This window comes from Hemibagrus wyckioides, linkage group LG15, assembly GCF_019097595.1.
Source record: "Hemibagrus wyckioides isolate EC202008001 linkage group LG15, SWU_Hwy_1.0, whole genome shotgun sequence".
Classification (NCBI taxonomy): Eukaryota; Metazoa; Chordata; class Actinopteri; order Siluriformes; family Bagridae; genus Hemibagrus; species Hemibagrus wyckioides.
The window spans coordinates 20,157,271-20,178,152 of NC_080724.1; the positions used below are offsets into that span (position 1 = coordinate 20,157,271).

At 40.5% G+C, this 20,882-nt stretch overlaps 1 protein-coding gene across 1 annotated transcript in view; it reads right to left on the reverse strand.

Moving 5' to 3' along the window:
• Positions 1-264: 264 nt before the first annotated feature.
• Positions 265-20,882, reverse strand: part of LOC131365980 (leucine-rich repeat-containing G-protein coupled receptor 6) — an 82,651-nt gene continuing 62,033 nt past the window's right edge. The window contains exons 6-18 of the mRNA XM_058410016.1: positions 18,806-18,877; positions 12,896-12,964; positions 12,022-12,093; positions 11,818-11,889; positions 11,535-11,603; positions 9,514-9,585; positions 8,345-8,410; positions 8,177-8,248; positions 7,375-7,446; positions 6,523-6,648; positions 5,086-5,234; positions 3,210-3,290; positions 265-2,965 (exon numbers count right to left, since the gene is read on the reverse strand). Of these exons, the coding sequence (XP_058265999.1) occupies positions 1,821-2,965; positions 3,210-3,290; positions 5,086-5,234; positions 6,523-6,648; positions 7,375-7,446; positions 8,177-8,248; positions 8,345-8,410; positions 9,514-9,585; positions 11,535-11,603; positions 11,818-11,889; positions 12,022-12,093; positions 12,896-12,964; positions 18,806-18,877 (2,137 nt within the window). The 3' untranslated portion in view covers positions 265-1,820. The remainder of the gene's footprint in view (positions 2,966-3,209; positions 3,291-5,085; positions 5,235-6,522; positions 6,649-7,374; positions 7,447-8,176; positions 8,249-8,344; positions 8,411-9,513; positions 9,586-11,534; positions 11,604-11,817; positions 11,890-12,021; positions 12,094-12,895; positions 12,965-18,805; positions 18,878-20,882) is intronic.

Below are 20,882 nucleotides of genomic sequence, written 5' to 3' on the forward strand. Positions count from 1 at the left end.
ACTGTGTGATGTGTAGCAGTGGTGAGACTTATCATAAAGTCATAATAGTGAGATAAAAAGTCACGATCGTGCGAGGTTTTGTCGGATTCGCGTGACATTTTGTCAGATTAGTGTGGCATTTTGCAGGATTTGTGTGATGTTTTGTTGGAATTGCTTGATGTTTTTGTCAGATTTCTGTAACGTTTTGTTGCATTTGCCTGATGTTTTGTCTGATTTGTCACATTTTGTCAGAATTATGTGACTTTTTTTTGGATTTGTGTAATATCGGAATTGCCTGATGTTTGTCGGATTTGCATAAGGTTTTGTTGGTTTAGTGTGACGGTTCTGTTGGATTTTTGTGACGTTTTTGTCGGATTTGTGTGATATTTTGTTCACATTGCGTGATGTTTTGTTGGAATTGCCTGACGTTTGTTCAGATTTGTGTGGCATTTTGTTCACATTGCGTGATGTTTTGGTGGATTTGCGTGATGTTCTGTCAGCATTCCATGACATTTTGATGGATTAGCGTGACGTTTTGGTGGATTTGCGTGATGTTTTGGTGGATTAGCGTGACGTTTTGATGGATTAGCGTGACGTTTTGGTGGATTTGCGTGATGTTTTGGTGGATTAGCGTGACGTTTTGGTGGATTAGCGTGACGTTTTGGTGGATTAGCGTGACGTTTTGGTGGATTTGCGTGACGTTTTGGTGGATTAGCGTGACGTTTTGGTGGATTAGCGTGACGTTTTGGTGGATTAGTGTGACGTTTTGGTGGTTTAGCGTGACGTTTTGGTGGGTTAGTGTGACGTTTTGGTGGATTAGCATGACGTTTTGGTGGATTTGCGTGACGTTTTGGTGGATTAGCGTGACGTTTTGGTGGATTAGCGTGATGTTTTGGTGGATTAGCGTGACGTTTTGATGGATTTGCGTGACGTTTTGGTGGATTAGCGTGACGTTTTGGTGGATTAGCGTGACGTTTTGATGGATTTGCGTGACGTTTTGGTGGATTAGCGTGACGTTTTGGTGGATTAGCGTGACGTTTTGGTGGATTAGCGTGACGTTTTGGTGGATTAGCGTGACGTTTTGATGGATTTGCGTGACGTTTTGGTGGATTAGCGTGACGTTTTGGTGGATTAGCGTGACGTTTTGGTGGATTAGCGTGACGTTTTGGTGGGTTAGTGTGACGTTTTGGTGGATTAGCATGACGTTTTGGTGGATTTGCGTGACGTTTTGGTGGATTTGCGTGACGTTTTGTTGGATAGTGTGACATTTTGGTGGATTAGCGTGATGTTTTGGTGCATTAGCATGACGTTTTGGTGGGTTAGTGTGACGTTTTGGTGGATTAGCATGACAATTTGGTAGATTGGCGTGACTTTTTGGTGGATTAGCGTGACATTTTGGTGGATTAGCGTGATGTTTTGTCAAAATCGTGTAGTGGAATTATGTTATTGTTATTGATGGATAAATCTGAGTAACGTTTTTTTGAAATCTGAGTTAAATGTGGTAAACAAGCTTCAGTAGTGCAGAAGTGTTTAGTGTCTTTGCTCATTTGCGCTGCAGTTAGGATGAGTAAGTAGTGAAGAAGACACACAAACGTCTAGCTGCCAGTTTAGCCAAACATCAGGCAGCAAAGACATCTCAGCTGATCCTCTGGATTTGAGGGAATATTGTGTGACATTGTGTGCATTTCATTTTCGTTTCATTTAGAATAACTTTTTGGGTCCAAGAGTTTGAGTCCATATTTCTTTACTCTGTTTTCAACCAATAATAGAATTTAGTCCATGAGAAATGTCTTTCTCCTAGTTGGAAGGGTTCTGATATCTGAGGAAAGTCCGAACAGGATTTACGAATGGCATGCCGGATGTGAAGACTGATAAACTGCAGAGACGAGAGAGCTTCCTCTCTGATTGTCCATCCTTTTGCTCCAGACATTTTCCTCCTTTTTGTCATTTTCTTTGTTCGTCGTCTGAAGCTGGCACGGCACGAGTGGCACGGAGCCGTCGAGCATGGCGTCTGCCTCGGAGCAGTACGGCACCAGTGCCTGGGTGGAGTCGCACGAGCTCTTCTCCATCTCCACAGAGACAAAGGAGTCGAGAACACGATCCTGCACCAGGCGAGCTCGGTTCAGGAGGAGCTTTACGTCCTCACGGAAATGTGGGTTGAAGAGGAGGTAAAGCAGCGGGTTGACGCATGCCGGCAGCGGGAGGAGCAGTAGCAGGACAGACTTGATCACGTCCTCGCTGACGGGGATGAGGGAGAGCAGGGAGGCGAAGGTGAGGAACGCAACAGGGCAATAAAGCAGGCAGTTGGTGAAAATGAGCCAGGCCACGTGCTTGATCATGGCGCAGTCCCACACGCTGTCAAAGTTCCCCTTCATCAAATCCCAGTAGAGCTTGATATAAGTGCTCGTGATGAGCAGGAAGCAGAGAGAGTTCATCATAATCAGAGCTACCATAAAGCCCAGGGTGGTGGGCGGGGCATCTGGGAGAGGGGATGGGATACAAAGGGGCGTGGTTCCAAATTTGCCCACACCTAACAGTGGCAGGCTTGCGGAAATCAGCGACAGCGTGACGCATACCGCAGCAGCGCATCGGACGCTGCCGTGAGACGGAGACTTCCCAAACGAGACGGAAATGCTGCACTGAACCGCCGCAAGCACCAGGAACAGAATGGAGGATTCAGATGCTGCTACGGAGATGAACCCTGTCGTTTGGCAACCGGCACCCGTTTCCCAGCGTGCACCGTACGAAGCGAACTCGCCGAAGGTCAGAGCGTCGATGAGCGCCAACACGCATGTACAGAGCCCAGTGAGCAGGTTCGCAGCGCCGATGGAGCCGATGACGAACTTGACAGGAGAGAGGTAGCTGGGCGAGGCGAAGACCGAGAGCACAAGGAGAACGTTGGCCAGGAGAGAAACGAGAGTAACGAGCCACATCCCTAAACGCACCAGCCAGCTGTCGAACAGCGCGTCACATGGCTTAAATGGACCTGCAGGACAGGGAGACAACAATAATAATGAATATAGCGAAAGAAGAGCTAGTCTCTGTTTCTCCACTAGAGGGCAACATAGAGCAGTAATCTTAGAGCCATAAACTTAGCTACTAACAAAATATATTAGTGAAAAGAAACACAAGCTAAAAATTCCACATTTTTTATCACTTTGGACAGAAAACTTTAAACACTCTTTAAATAAATAACTAAGCAATAATTTATTTATTAAATTTGTAATCACCTGGGACAGGAGTGCACTGGACACTCGTCTGGAGTTTGGACTCTTCCACTGCTGCCTGGAATTCCTCCAGATCGGGATCATCTGCAAACCAAATCATCATGAAATTTTCCACAGGTTCCTAACTTTCATCAAACCCCACTGCGTTTAATCAGACACGCCTGAATGCTTTTGATCTGCATTAACATCTCACCACTTTCAGCTCCCCTAAAAACAGATGGATGGTCCTGTAAATCTAACACACAATGCGTAACGTCTCTGGCTAATCAGGCTTTGTTTTGCTTCTCTTTCACGTAGATTGAACGGAGCTTTCAGATCTTTCCTCGTCAATCATTGGCAGCGTTATTATGGCACGGCTTTAAAGACGCTGTGTTGAGCTCGCTGACAGAGGAATGCAAAGCGAAACACTTTGCTGTGGTTACTGTATGGCACCGACATGTTTTTACCCTTCTAACTGAAGACGAGCAGACACGCAGGTGAAAACAGACGAGGATAATCGAGCGGCGCTTTTATTACACATGAAATCGGCACTTATTTATTTGTTTAAATGAATTCTGGACAAAACAGAACACTTGTCCCAAAAAATCCACACGCTCTCATGTTAGCATTATATCGATCTTGTTTTTGAGCAACTTGGCCTCAATTTAGAGGTTAGATCATTCCACAGCCAAGGGATTACAAAAGTGCTGGATTTCTTAACAGGATTAAAACACACAGACATAGAAAAATAACCGATAACGAAGCTGCTCTCATTTTCTTATTCATTTTACGATTATTGTCATTTAACAATAAATGAAAGCAATAAGTTATAGTTATAATACAATAAATTAAAGCATCATATCCCAGTCACCTCTTTTGCGTATGTAAATTTATATCCATTTAATGTCACACGGAATGTTCTAGAACATACAAGATACAAGTTCCAAACACAAACCTGAACTATAGTATAAACCCCGCCCCTTTTGTTTGATTGACAGTTTTTCTGTTCCAGGCATCGGAAACACAAAAAGGGAATTGCGATACCGTATAAATTCTCGGTTTTCTCAGGCTCCGTACGTGACCCAGAGGAAGTGAAATAACAGTCAATGCTAGGAGTCTCCAACGTCAGGGCTTTGTAGCAGTCAGAGGTGAAGCTGTAGCTAAGTTTTCTCTCACATATTTATGTTTTGTGAAAGAAATTTAGAGTCCGATGATGGAACAACACAATCTTTTCACTACGGTAGCATTTTCCAGCCAATTTTTTTAAAAGGGACCTGAATTATAATTCTGTTTGTGTTTTCTATTTGTAAACACACAAATTATCACGCATTTATTATCGAAATAAATGCTGATATCAAACCCAGTTCTGCTCACACACCATGTTGTGCTGTTACAGGAAATTTTACGTTTTATATAAGAGTTTTATTCCTTAAAGAAAGACACATCATACATTAATGTTGTGGAATCTCTATGAGAGGAGTTACTTCCTGTTCAAGTTTTCTGACGATTAACTAACTTGAATAACTATTAGTTAACTTACAGCTTTATGTCTTATTGTTAGAAAGCACTGAAACCGGAAGCTCATATGAAATGTAGACACTCAGGACTTTGCAGTGTTTTATAAGTATTTCTTTTTTTCTCCAGCCTTCTAGGAGCACTGTGTTCATGGAAAAGTTCTAAAAAACAAAAATGGCTATTATTTCCACAAATCTTCAAAGTAAATATTGATATCAAACCCATTTCTGCTCTCTGAGATGCATCTTGAATCTTGACTCATTTTAGATCAGACTTACAGCCAGAAAATAATTCATTTATTTATACTGATTGAAAATGTCCTATAAGTCAGAACGGAACAGCAGTCCTGGTCAGCATGAGACAGTATAAAACCTGAAGCTCTTACAGTCAGAGTGAATGGGGACGAGGCCGAGCGCTCTTTTCTGAAGCTCCTCCTCCTCTGTAGCCGGGGTTTCCTCCCACTGAGCGGCAGATCTGTAACCACTACACGCTCCAAACACGCAGCACTGATAGGCATACGGCATCTCGATTACCCTGAAGAGAGGAAAATTAACGTTCAATTCAGACACAGAGATTATAGAGAGGTTTTATCTGTTGATCAAAGATCTGTTGGATGATGTATTACAGTCACTGAATTGGACAAATCAGGATTAGATTATTTACTTGGATGTCATATTCTAACTGGATGTTTAATCTTTTTATATCGGTATTTCTGAATCAGGAAGTTTCAAAGATGTTTTCAGAGCACACAGGTCCTTGGATGACATTATTTTAAGATGGCTGTCTAGATTGGTAAAGTATCATCTCTCTTTTTCCCCCTCTCTCTTTAAGGAAATACAGTGGAACCTTGGCATACGAATTTAATTCGTTCTGGAGGCGAGTTCTTAAGGTGAAAATTTGTATTGGGAAATGAATTCTCCCATAAGAGATAATGTAAATGCAGATAATCCGTTCCAGCCGCCCAAAGATATGACCAATACGAAGCGTATGTAAACTGTATGGCTGCTTACAAAGAACTGACCCAAGCCAAGCATTCCATTTTAAGGCTCCTCACAGGAAGTCGTGCCACCAAGCTTGGGCTAAAAATAGAACAGACCACCCACGCCATCAATCTGTCCACAAAACGTTATTATCGTGGGTTGACTGTTTCCAAACAGCTAAAATTGGTAAAATCACTTTGGTTGGCTTCACTTGGTATTCCATTAATGCAAACAAGTTTTGAATGGCTCCCGGACGCACACGCAACTTAGCCGGCAACACAGAGCATTATCTTATTATTTATTATTATTACTGTTAACATTCTCTGAATTTTTCAACTTGGTTGAAAATGAAACCGTTCTGATGAGTTCTCACTTCCGAGTTTAGTCGAAAGCAGAAGTAAGGGTTTTTCATTTAAATTAAATTATTTAATAATTTTATGAATTTAATTTTTTAAATTATTAAGAATTATAAAGAAATGCTTTTATCCTAAAAAAAATCATAAAATATACTGTATGAGTAGCTACAGGTAGTGCACTATATGATACTATAAGGTAATGGGATTTTAGACACTATGTAGTGAATTAAATGTATCAGATGGATATAGAGTGTGATTTATATTCAAAACATGTCATATTTGTCCATTTTTTGTTGCTTTTAGGTTTTAGGTGTCATAGCATGTTACGTTACAAAAAATAAAAGTCAACCTCCTCAGAATCTTAAATGTCTCAATATTGTGAAATAAATCATATGTAACAATCTATTTGACAGCACTCATGTGAACTGTCTGTCTCGTCTGGGATGCTAAACTTTTCCCAGACAGGAATAGAGGATTCTGGGATACCTGATGTTGGGCAGCTCTTCCTCTCTGAAGGAGTGAGACAGGTGTGTGTTTCCTCTCAGTTTGAGGTGAGTGAGGCTGCTCAAGCCAGACAGTGGGACTCGGGATAACCGGTTATCACTCAGATCACTGCAGAGGAAGAGAGAGAGAGAGAGAGAGAGAGAGAGAGAGAGAGGGAGGGAGGGAGGGAGTGAGTGAGTGAGTGAGAGGGAGGTAGTGAAGGAGAGAGGGTGAGAGGGAGGTACGGAGAGGCAGGTAGTGAGGGAGATAGTGTGAGGGAGGGACAGTGAGTGAGAGAGAGAGAGAGAGAGGAAGGGAGGGAGAATGAAAGAGAGCAAGTGAGGCAGAGAGTGTGATGTAGTGAGGGAGGGAGAGAGTGACAGAAAGAAAGTGAGGGAGGGAGTGGGAGAGTGAGTGAGGGAGAGGATGAAGGAGAGAAGATGAAAGCAAGAGAATGTGGGACAGAGAGTGTGGGAGAGAAAGAGTGGGAGAGAGAGGGAGAAAGAGTGAGAGCAAGAGGATGAGAGAGAATAATAAACACTCACAATACATATTTGTGTTCTCTGTGCATAGTCTTTGTACTTGTAAAGTTTGCTCTATCTATCTATCTATCTATCTATCTATCTATCTATCTATCTATCTATCTATCTATCTATCTATCTATCTATCTATCTATCTATCTATCTATCTATCTATCTATTCATATCATTCTGTGTCAAATTGTTGCCTTATAAACTGACCAATGTATCATATCATATCTTGTGGAAGCCCTTTCCCTAGTACTACCCTATGTTCTAAAAATGCCACAAAAGCATGTGTGTGTGTGTGTGTGTGTGTGTGTGTGTGTGCACTCACAGTTTGAGCAGAGAGTGGAGAGAGCTGAAGGCATCAGGGTGGATCATCTCAATCTGATTCCAACTCAGATCACTGTGTATGGAAACAAACAAATTAGTTTTCATCTTGTAGAAAAAAATGTTTAAAATGTGCAGAGATTTTTGCAGGAGATTTTCCCCATTCCATAATTTTATCATTTTTCTTTCTTGCTCCAATGCTACACACACTACACAAATTTTAAACCTATTTTCCTTACTTTTTTCCAAGCACCATCCAAATTAGTGCGAAAACTAATGATTTATTTGTACAACAAGTCTTCTAGAAATGTCCTTAATGATTCTTCTATCAACAATAAATGTTTATTTTATCGCTCTATCATTTTCTGCTCATGCTACGTTCACAAAAAGTGCAGTATGCGGTGGCGCCACTAGAGGTCAGTGCTGCTCAGTTCAATACATTACAGCTATGATGGCGGTATTGTGAACGATTCCGTGTGTTTAGTTCATTTTCTGATGAGCAATGCGCGATCGGAAAACATTTACATTTACATTTTATTCACTTTCTTTGCCTGAATGATGAATTCTTTCCAGATCACATGCTAAATTCAGGATTTCAGTGCCACATTTTTACACTTTTATTCTTCTCAGTAGCTTCGTGAGGCCTTCAATTCAATTTATAGCCACGTTTAAGGTAATTGACATAGATGATAGATTAAAGCTTCACACTTAAACAAACTTGCTCATTATTGACCTGAAGAACATCTTTGTAATCTGATTTTTAATAGTTCCTCTTTTAATAAAGGTATAAAATGGTGAAAACTCACAGTGATCGAAGGGATACGAGCTTCTGAAAGGTGTTCGGCTCGATCCGCCTGATCCGATTGTGCTGCAGTCCACTACACACACACACACACACACACCCAACATAAGCTCAGGAAAACAGTGATACAGTGAAGTGTGTTTCAGATATTATTGATATAAAGATAGCTCACATCTCTTCCAGTGAAGTACAGCGGTAAAAACTGGGCAAATCCTCCACTGCATTATGAGACAACTCACTGGAAAACACACACACACACACACATATACACACACACACACAAATGACAATTTAACACGAACTCTATAAAGACACACCATTATATATCTTATACTGTACACCACTGTATATGTGCACCACTATTTGTCACACATGTATTGTGTTTGGTTTTTTTTGGTGTATTGTTATTGTGTTAAGCTAATAGCTAATTATTGTGTAAAGCTAATTTACAAAAACATTTTCCCCATATAAGCTATTTTACCAATCTTTACCAAGGGTGCCAATATTTCTGGAGTGTCCATACACTTTAAGTTTTAATTGTTGTGTTTTACATATATGCAAAAGTGCCTTTAATTCTGCCACATGGTTTACACTGAAAAAATGTAAAGAAAAAAATACAACTTGTTTTGTTTACAACAAAATGTTTTTCTGAAGCAAATTATTAAGAAAAGCATTTTATTTTTTAAATTAAGGGTGCCAATTTTCCGGGAGCTGATTGTGTCCACACACTATGAGTTTTAACAATTGTGTCTTAAATGAAGGAAACATATATGCAAGATACATATTTCCAATAATTCTGACACACAGTTTTGTTTCAAATAAATGTATAATATTTTAAAAAATATATTTTTAATAAAAAGTTTTAGTCTTTTCTTCTTTTTTTCAGTGTGAAATGAAGCAAATTATTAACAAAAAATATTTTGTTAAATGTAAATGAAGGAAACGTACATGCAAGGGTGCCAATAATTCTGACGCATTATTTTGTTTAAAATAAATTGTTATATTGAAGTAGTAGTTTTATATTTTGTAGTTTTTTTTCTTTTCTTTTTTTCCAGTGTGAAATGAAGCCAATTATTAACAAAAACATTTTTAATTTTTTTAAATGAAGGGTGCCAATATTTCTGGAGCTGACCATGTCCTCACACTCCCAGCTCTAACAGTTTTCTCTTAAAGGAGACAGAAGAAACGGTGCTTTGATATATAACGCCTGAAGAGAAATGACCCATCAGACCGTTGTTCATTTTCTGAAGGAGCTTAATCAGAAGGGGCAACGGTGAGTGTGTGAGCAGTGCATTAGGTTTGTGTGTGTGTGTGTGTCTGTGTGTGTTTATGTATACTCACAGCACTCTGAGATTGGGCAGCTGTTGACAGAGATCAGGTGGCAGACCGGTGAGACCTGCTCGGGTCAGAGTGCTGAAACCCAGAGACCGAGTGAGGGAGAGAGAAAGAGAGAAAAGAAGAGAGAGAGGATGAGTGTGTGAATGTGTGTAAGAATAAACACTAACTCATATTCAACCCAGAACATTCTGTGCTAATGCACAGTACAGTACTAATTAATACTAATGAATACTAATTACACACCAACTGTAGGCATCAGATTTCTTGCCTAGGTTGCGTTCATACTTGTTCAGGGCTCTGTCCCAAACGCTCTAATTCACGTCTGTTTATTGGCTGTGTGTCTCCTGGTGTGTGTTGAAGTACTTTAGTGTTTTTACGCTTGGAAAGACACTAGTAGTAGCACTGGCATGTCTTATTTTTGTCTGATGACCTAATTCGATACTTACAAAGCTTTGAACTTAAACTAAAAATGAGGGAAAATGAGGAACCAGGCTTCAGTCCAATCACTCCATAACCTTTAAATGCAAAATTCAATTCAATTTATTTGTATAGCACTTTTAACAATGGACATTGTCTCCAAGCAGGTATAGAAACATGGAAAAAAATGAAGTTAATGAAATGAATATAAAGTTTGAGGTTAAACTACTGTTTATCCCTAATATTTATTCCTAATGAGCAAGCCTGAGGCAACGGTGGTGAGGAAAAACTCCCAAACTCCCAGAGATGATATGAGGATAAAACCTTGAGAGGAACCAGGCTCAGAAGGGAACCTCATCCTCATTTGGGTGACACTGGACAGTAAATAATGTAAATGTAACTAATGTGAACAGTTTACAGTCACGAGGAATTGTGCGGCCAAGAGCTCTTGAGGAACTAAGAGATGAGTGTAATTTCGGCACTAATTCCTTGTTAAATGCAAAAGAAGTGGAAGTGAGCAGGTGGTAAAAGGGGTAATGTGAACAAGATGATGTGTGAGAAGTGTGTGGAGGTAATTAAGTGGGTGGATCTGAGAAGGTGGATTTAAGCGACTGAAAGTGAGTAGATTTGAGCAGGTGTGTTTGACTGGTGTGGAGGAGGTCAATTTGGGTGGTGTTTGACCAGGTGGAAAGTTGCAGGTGTATCTGAGAGTTATATTGGAGTGGATGGAAGCCAGCATGTAGAAGACCAATATTTAAGTTTCTGGCTTTGAGTATTGGAAATGAACAAGTTTATTAAGTTATTTCAGCAGGTAGAAGCGAGGGGGTAGATGTGATTGGGTGGATTTCAGCAAGTGGAAGTAAGGGGGTAGATGTGATTGGGTGGATTTCAGCAGGTAAAAATGAGGGGTATATCTGATTGGGTGGATTTCAGCAGGTAGAATGAGGGGGTAGATTTGGCTGGGTGGATTTCGGCAGGGGGTAGATGTGTTTGGGTGGATTTCAGCAGGTAGAAGTGAGGGGGTAGATGTGATTGGATTTCAGCAGGTAGAAGTGAGGGGGTAGATGTGATTGGATTTCAGCAGGTGGAAGTGAGAGGGTAGATGTGATTGGGTGGATTTCAGCAGGTGGAAGTGAGGGGGTAGATGTGATTGGGTGGATTTCAGCAGGTGGAAGTGAGGGGGTAGATGTGATTGGGTGGATTTCAGCAGGTGGAAGTGAGGGGGTAGGTGTGTTTGGGTGGATTTCAGCAGGTAGAAGTGAGGGGGTAGATGTGATTGGATTTCAGCAGGTGGAAGTGAGGGGGTAGATGTGATTGGATTTCAGCAGGTGGAAGTGAGGGGGTAGATGTGATTGGGTGGATTTCAGCAGGTGGAAGTGAGGGGGTAGATTTGATTGGGTGGATTTCAGCAGGTGGAAGTAAGGGGGTAGATGTGATTGGGTGGATTTTAGAAGGTAGATGTGAGGGGGTAGATTTGATTGGGTGGATTTCAGCAAGCCAGTGGATTTAAGTGGGTTTGGGTGGATTTGTGTTGGTGGATGTGAAAGAGTGGCTCTGACTGGGAGAATGTAAGTGGGTAGAAGTTTTGGAATGAGGATGGTACTCACAGCACTTGCAGGCTGGTGGTCCCTGTCAGGTCAGGGAATTCCCGTATCTCAGTGGCACCATTCAGAGATCTGGGAGCAGATTTTTTAACCCATTAGTGAACATTTGTGAAGGTATGCTAATGAGCACCAACAGATTCATCACATGACCTACTGACTTTCCCAATCCGTTTCCACTGTTCATGATTTATTGTGTCATGCTACACAACTAATGACTTAGCTGTAGGTGCTTCTGCTATTTTAGATATCTGTTTTTATACAGTTTATACACACTGCTTATACTTACAGAGTGTGCAGCTGCGGTAAAAACTGGAAAGCCGATCTTCCAACAAACTGGATTGGATTCTCGTAGAAATGACTGAGGGCAGAGGATTCAGAGATATTGAACAGCTCTGTTGTAGATCTGGTCATTTTAATAATCAACTTATTAGAATCGCATGAGGTTGTTTGCGCTACAGCTGGAAGGCTGTGGTGGTGTGATGAGACTCACATGGTCTGAAGCAGCGGGTTCCCCACAAAAGCTCTCTCAGGAATCACCCTGATGTTATTGTTGTGGAAACCCCTGTGAAGGAGGAGAGAAAAACTTGGTGATGACACAACAATTTGACTATACAATATGATAACAAGGAGAGATCATGTTATGATGTAATCTGTTTCTATATGGCTTAAAATTGTATACTAGCATCTTATCACATCCTGTCAGCTTGGTAATGGCATCGCTGTGACATCACACTGAAAAGACTATCATCTAACAGTCTTTAAGAAATGACTAAAATCTATCTGCCCCTCAGTCTGCGCTTGTCTGCCTGTTTCTGCCAGGTTGCCTGTATGTCTGTCTGCCTGTCAGTGTCTGCCTGTTCCTGTCTGTTTGTCTGCTTGTCTGTCTGTTCCTGCCTGCCTGTCCGTGTCTGCCTGTTCCTGTCTGTTTGTCTGCCTGTTCCTGCCTGCCTGTCTGTGTCTGCCTGTCTGTGTCTGCCTGTCTGTTTGTCTGCCTGTCTGTCTGTTCCTGCCTGCCTGTCTGTCTGTTCCGTTTTTGTGTGTATCACATAGCCATGTGATAGCCATGATATCTGCATGTGTGTGTGAGTGAGTGTGTAAAAGTGTGTTAGAGAGAGTGTGGTAAGAAACCAGCTGTCACAGCAAAGCGACACTCGAGGCAGACCCACTTCTACACACACACTAACTCTGTCGTCTCGCACCCTCGCCACATCTGCTCCAAGCTCACATGCATTTCTACAATCAATTAAGCGAGGTTTTATTTTCTTTTCCTGAAAGGTAACACTCCAGATGGCCCTCGTGGAAGCGAGTGCTGTGAACAGATGCATGCTGGGTAATGTTACTCAGGGTTACTCAGGGTTACTTACAGCTCCTGGAGTTTGTTCAGAGTCCGGATGGCCACGGGAAATTTCTGAAGAGTGTTGAAGTTCAGCTCACTGGAAGAAGAAAAATGGGGGGGTGAGAGGGTCATCATAGTAGCAAGTGTTTAGATGTTAACTAGTGACACTAAGGTGTTTAACACATCCAGTCAGTAACTGTACACTGTGGCTTGTGCCTACATTGTAGTGATTACTGATATGTACATTCAAATCATTAAACTCTACATACATATAAAATTGACTTCAACCCAAATATTTTATATTGCTATAAGGTTTTAAGATTTCTATATTAATGCCCTCTTTATAAAAATGTACTACAACAACAACCAATACACAGGGACTTGTAATGGTGGTCATCCCATATAAACACATTCAACAAAGCACATAAAGCAAGTGTTAATATTGTGAAGTTTTCCAAGAGGAGATAATTATTTGGAATTTATTAAAGGAGTCAGCATTTTGGACCAAAGGAAAAGCTTAGTGACAAGGCATTGCGTTTTTGTTTGTTTGAAGCTCTTTATTAAGGTATAGGAATAGTGAGGAAACAAGTGTGTAAGAGGACATTGAATTATGGACATTCCACATCATTAAATGTAATCATAAATGGATAAAAACAAGAAAGAGGATCGCTTAAAAATACAAATTGTTGTGGTATTGCTATGGTGTATGAAAAATAAGGCACTTTATTCCTCATTCATGAGTAAGGCAAGACATTATCAGGCATTAATCACAATAACGTAAACAGTCAATGGACTTCAACACACCGTCCGGTCATTGATTATTTACCTACAGCTTCACATCCTCTAAGTGTTTTATTTCATACTTTATCCATTCTGCTAGATATCCATTATGGCCAACTGTTTTAAGAATCTATTATATGATGCTACTTTTATATATTACAGTATATTTGGCACTGATGGGTATGATGTTGGATACTGAGATCTTTTTTGTGGTCATCTAGCTGATTTTATCGTGTAGTGGTTTTACTTTTTAATAGGCAGCCTCAATCCCCAGCAAATCCATATCAATATGTGTCATGTGTCATGTTTTAAAAGTGTAACTTCATGCCTCGTCCTGCTGCTCCATAACATAAGCAAACAGCTGGAGATCGGATGGAGCGAGGGGAAATCCTCGCTGGGTTTATGTGGTCTTACAGCTGTTCCGCTTAGCCTAACTCACCATGACATGACCTTCTTTCGCATACATTACTTTAGCTGCATGCCTTTCATTAATCCTCCTGGAGTGTGCACTACTTGCTTGGTTCTGTTCACTCAAACAGGGTTCTGTCTTTACCGCCATATAATCAGTCATTCCCCCAAAAACTATATTATATTGTCAAACGTTTGTGGACACCTGACCGTTATGCCCATACAGATTTAATCCCACTTTGCTGTTATAATGAGCTCAGTTTGGGGGAAGGATTTCTACTAGATTTTAGAGTGTGCCTTAATGGCTGAAATTAGCTCCAGTTCATCCCAAATGTGTTTAGTGGGGTTGAGTCAGAGTCAGAGCTCTGAGCAGGACACAAGATCTTCCACTCCAACCTTAACACACCCCATCAAACACGGACAATAGGGACATGTTTGGCCCTCTTAGTTCCATCCATCTATCCATCCATCCATCCATTTTCTGTAGCGCTTATCCTACACCAGTTTACGGGGCAACTGAAGTCTATCCCAGGAGACTCAGGGCTCAAGGCACCCTAGACAGCATACCAACCCATCACAGAGTACAATCACATACCTAGGACAATTTAGAGTTGCTGATCAGCCTACAATGCATGTCTTTGGACTAGGAAAGGAAACCTGAGTACCCAGAGAAAACAACCCCAAATGCATACATGCTACCCATTAAACCACCACAAAGACATCATATACAGTTAGGTGCTTCCAGCTTGGGGAAGAATCAAGCTACCAGCAGGATTAAGTCTACTGTTATTTTATTCAAGGTCTAATTAAATTAAATGTAATGCCTTTAAGGTCATATTAAAAGATGCACTATTAAAACACTGAAACACTATTAATAAATGAATAGTCCACAGAATTGAAGGACATGAGATGACCCAGAACCTTAATGTGAAACAATTATAAACGAACAAAATTAAGAACAACTCAAAGTGATTGAGCAGGTGAAAGTGAGGGGGTAGATGTGATTGGGTGGATTTCAGCAGGTGGAAGTGAGAGGGTAGATGTGATTGGGTGGATTTTAGCAGGTGGAAGTGAGAGGGTAGATGTGATTGGGTGGATTTCAGCAGGTGGAAGTGAGAGGGTAGATGTGATTGGGTGGATTTCAGCAGGTGGAAGTGAGAGGGTAGATGTGATTGGGTGGATTTTAGCAGGTGGAAGTGAGAGGGTAGATGTGATTGGGTGGATTTCAGCAGGTGGAAGTGAGAGGGTAGATGTGATTGGGTGGATTTTAGCAGGTGGAAGTGAGAGGGTAGATGTGATTGGGTGGATTTTAGCAGGTGGAAGTGAGAGGGTAGATGTGATTGGGTGGATTTCAGCAGGTGGAAGTGAGAGGGTAGATGTGATTGGGTGGATTTCAGCAGGTGGAAGTGAGAGGGTAGATGTGATTGGGTGGATTTTAGCAGGTGGAAGTGAGAGGGTAGATGTGATTGGGTGGATTTTAGCAGGTGGAAGTGAGAGGGTAGATGTGATTGGGTGGATTTCAGCAGGTGGAAGTGAGAGGGTAGATGTGATTGGGTGGATTTTAGCAGGTGGAAGGGAGAGGGTAGATGTGATTGGGTGGATTTCAGCAGGTGGAAGTGAGAGGGTAGATGTGATTGGGTGGATTTTAGCAGGTGGAAGTGAGAGGGTAGATGTGATTGGGTGGATTTCAGCAGGTAGAAGTAAAGGGGTAGAAGCGAGGGGGTGGATTTCAGCAAAAAGTGAGGGGGTAAAAGTGATTGGGTGGATTTCAGCAAGAAGTTAGGGGGTAGATGTGATTGGGTGGATTTCAACAGGTGGTTGATCCTCCCAGTCTGCATTTTTTATCCCATATTTCAGGTTTAAAGGCAAGTACTTGTGTTTTTAAAGGCAACAAGTCTCTCTTAACGTCACTGTCGAAATCTTCCCTCTCGGACGCTTCTGCTTGAAAAACATCAGCATCGGGCATTCCAGGAGACCTGAACTGCATGAACTATTTATGTCAACTTAAGTACAATCATAACCTGACTCTAAACACACGGAACCTTCACCACAAATGTAACCTTTGGATGTTTGACAAAACCTTTATCATAAATAAAAATTCATGGATTATTTTGATGATAAAAGTTAATGTGTGCAGTTAGCGTAAGCTATACATAAGCTTACATGAGCTTAAAAACAACAACAAAAAAACTATAAGCTGTCTCGCTATCGTGATATTGCTTTAAGATAAACCCTGATGATAGGGTAGGTTATTATTGTAAGGCATTATGAAAATGTAATCTCAGCACACGCCTATTACTGCCAGACTCGTCTGAAAGGGCAGGAAAAGGAGCTTTTCTTCCCAGCCTGCCTTTAGAAAGGAGTGGCAGAGGGATAATCAGTTAAATAAGAGTGTGCTTGGCAGCGTTCCTCCTGACTCATGAAGCTCCATCCTTGCACTAAGAGCACTCCGAGCTGAATAGAGGCCTCATCATCCCCATAATTATCGCTCTCATCCCTCAGTGCTAAGTGTAAGCTTTCAAAGCAGAATAATCGTTTATATATTTTAGCTCCTTTTTTTAAAAAGGGGGGGGGGGGGGGCTGGAAAGCTGCCAGTGTGTTTGAAGTGTAGAGCAGAGGCAGTGCGGCCTTGGCCCAGGGCCACACACACTAAAGCACTCACTCTATTTCAGCTTGTGTGTGTGTGTGTGTGTGTGTGTGTGTGTAACATATGTCCATATGCTCTGATTATGATGCATATATGTAACAATTTTGACATTGTGGAGACAAATTCCATTATTATAGGAAAACTGAGCATTCAAAACTTTATGGATTAGCCTGATTTATGTCAATGCTAGTTTGTTTGTTAGCCTGTTTCCTATCATGCTAATTTGTTTGAGAACCCATTTTATTAAAATGCTGTTTCATTTTTAGCTTGTTTACTATGTAACGTGCTATCCTGTGTTAGTGTATTTATTATATTGCTATCTTGTGTGTTAGACTATTCATTATATTGCTTGCTTGCTTGTTAGTGTATTTATTTTATTCCTAGCTTGTGTGTTAGTGTATTTATTATATTGCTAGCGTGTGTGTTATTGTATTTATTATATTGCTAGCGTGTGTTTTATTGTATTTATTATATTGCTAGCATGTGTGTTATTGTATTTATTATATTGCTAGCATGTGTGTTAGTGTATTTATTATATTGCTAGCGTGTTATTGTATTTATTATATTGCTAGCGTGTGTGTTATTGTATTTATTATATTGCTAGCGTGTGTGTTATTGTATTTATTATATTGCTAGCTTGTGTGTTAGTGTATTTATTATATTGCTAGCGTGTGTTATTGTATTTATTATATTGTTAGCGTGTGTTATTGTATTTATTATATTGCTAGCGTGTGTGTTATTGTATTTATTATATTGCTAGCGTGTGTGTTATTGTATTTATTATATTGCTAGCTTGTGTGTTAGTGTATTTATTATATTGCTAGCGTGTGTGTTAGTGTATTTATTATATTGTTAGCTTTTGTGTTAAAAAAAAAAATAGCTGAACATCCTGGGCTATTTTCACACGTTTGAGCTGGAAATGTTGCCGAGGCCTGGCCCCCGTGCTCCGAAGCAGAAACGCAGCCGTGCTCGCCGTGCCTCGTCTGATTTCCAACGAAGTGATGTGTGTACGAGCGACTCTCAGGGCTCATTGTTTCTCGTAAATCATAAACCGCCATTTTTAGCACTTCAGCAGGCCGTTAAACTAGCAGGTGTGAAAGTTATGCGTGTGCTGGGGACCACCGTGACTTTAACATGTGCTGAACGCTTTAAAACCTGCTCAGATGTTACGTTAGAGAATTATACGTTGGCTCGGAATTCACGGCCCCTTTCAAAATTTCTCATGAAGTTTAATAGGCTTTCTCATGGGGCCTTAATAAAAAAAAAAAAAATTCAACAAAAATCATTTTTGTTCTGATCTAGAGGTCAGTGCACTGAGCAGATGAACATGTGGATTTCTGGCGCTGCAGTTTGGAAAGTACATGAGCACTTCCTGAAGGAAACGCTGCTCTTTTTTAAGGAGCTAAATCTTTGAAATAAGATACATTTTACAAATATTTCCAAAAGCTTAACAGTATTAAAGCGTTCCTGATCAGGATGGAAGAGATGGAGGGAAGAACAAAGGGACTGGGTGTGAGTCGAAGTGAAAATAATCGGCGTGTCTGAAGTTGAAAACTAACCCGAAGTGAACTGTAGCATTTAGAACAAAATCTAGAAAACACTTTCATACAGGTTTGATGAAATGGTGCTTTACTGAGGCATAATTTCAGGGATTGTGTCCTAATCAGGGAGTGACTCACTATCCTGGCAACCTTCCCTCTGGACCTGCTTTACTGTGACCGATCAAAGCTTCCCATGTCGGGGTCATCAAGGAGAATGCAACTCAACCTTAACCTCCATGAACTATTTTAATGATAGGTAAGAGCGTTTTTCGCAAAACATGCTCTGTGTACACCTCAGGAGCTGCGGGATTGTGTTATAAGAGCTCTATTGTTTACGTCTAATACCGAACTGAACTGGCACTGGGAAATCAAGTCAGGTTATTTCTGTATTAATTTCCCATCGTCTCATCGAACCTGGCGCCACGCTGAGCCTTCAGTCACTGAAATTACAGGGCCTGATACTTAAAAAAACAGGAAATGGCTTTTTACACTGCCTTTAATCATTCGAAAAAAGAAGAAGAAGAAGAAGAAGAAGAAAAAAAAAAGCAGCGATTGCACTTACAGAGTCTCGAGACTGCGCAAGCCCTCGAAGCAGTTCTCTCCCAGAGTCTGGATTAGGTTGTTATGAAGATGCCTGAACACAAAAACAGTCATTAAAAGTGAAGAAAGCATCAAAAGCTCTCCAAGATTATAATCATTAGAGAGCAATCATGTCTTATATAAACAGAAACCGCAGATAAAGTCAGGTTCAAAAGTCTGAATCAACAAGCGGGAAACTTTTTATGTGTCATTCTGTCGTACTGTGCAGGTACATTTCTGTCATCAGCTATAAACTGCATAAATGTTCCACAACACTGCATAGTTTCTCAAGCTGAAGGTACAGCAGATATACCCGTGAAGGAACCAATGCAGTTTGTACCCCAGGTTTAATACCTGCACTTCATTCCAGCGCTGAGGGTGGAATTAAAGGCTTATTCATGACTGACACTTAAATATCTCAAGGTTTATTTTTAGACTCTGTTCTTAAGTCATCGTCTGACCCCAAATCTATCACTGTCTCAAGTTCCTGTGTGAAGTGTGAATGACCAAAATACAGTGGAACCTCGGCATACGAATTTAATTTGTTCTTAAGGTGAAAATATGAATTGAGAAACAAATTTTCCCATCAGAAGTAATGTAAATGCAGATAATCCATTCCAGCCGCCCAAAAATATGACCAATATTCCCAATACGAAGCGTATGGAAACTGTACGGCTGCTTACAAACAACTGACCCAAGCCAAGCATGAAGGGATCAAGTCCTAGGCCAAAAAACAAATGAGAAAGAAGTGACAAAAATGTCCCAGGCCAAAAGGTAAACAAGTTGCATGCAACAAAATTCACCACAAATGAGTTACCTTCATGATGCAAAAATGACAAAAGTGAAACAAATCAGAAAATAAATGAAGATGATGTAACAAAAATTACTCAAATAATATATAAGGTAAAAAAAGTGACAAGAATGACCCAGGATAAATGATAAATGTGGCAGAAGAGACAAAGATTCTCCAAGACAAGCAAAAAACAAGGAGGAAGTGATGAAAATGGCCCAAGCCAGATGATAAACAATGTGGAAGTAACAACAATGATCCATGCCAAGTGATACATAAGGTAAAATTGAAAAAAAATGGCCTGGGCGGAATCATAAATGTGGAAGAAGAGACAGAAATTCTCCTAGCCAAACAATAAACAAGGAGAAAGTGACAAGAATGACCCAGATTAGATGATATTTAAGACTGAAGTAACAAAAATAAATGACCTTGAAATATATGTGATGCAGAAGTAATGAAAATGAACCTAGTCAAACTATAAATGAGGATGATGTAACAACAATGACTCATGCCAAACAATACATAAAATGGAAGTGACAAAAATGACCTGGGGTAAATAAGAAATTAGGCAAAAGGGACTAAAATTCCTCAGTTTAGGCAATAAACAAGGAGGAGGTGACAAGAATGACCCAGACCAGATGATAAACGCAACAAAAGAATGATCTGTCAAGTGATGCATAAGCTAAAAGTGACAAAAATGACCTGGACTAAATTCTAAATGTGGAAGAAGAGACAGAAATTCTCCAGGCCAAGCAATAAACAAGGAGGAAGTGACAAGAATGGCCTGGCTAAATAAGAATTAGGCAGAAGGGACAAAGATTTCTTAGGTCAGGTAATAAACAGGTGACAGGAATAACCCAGACCAGATGATAAACAAGATGGAAGTAACAAAAATGACCCTGAACCATATGTGATGTAGAAGGATAAAGACAATGATGTAAGAAAAATGGCGCATACCAAATGATACATAATGTAAGTGACAAAAATGACCAGGAATAAATGATAAATGACCCAGACTAAATGATAAACAAGATGGAAGTAACAAAAATGAACTGTCAAGTGATAGAAAAGTTAAAAGCGACAAAAATGACCTGGACTACTTGATAAATGTGCCAGAAAAGCCAACAGTCCAGGCATAAAAACATAAAGGAGGCGACAAAAATGACCCAGGACAGATGATAAACAAGATGAAATGATCTATGATCTATCTATAATACATAAGGTGACAAAAATGACCTGGGCTAAATTATAAATGTGGAAGAAAAGACAG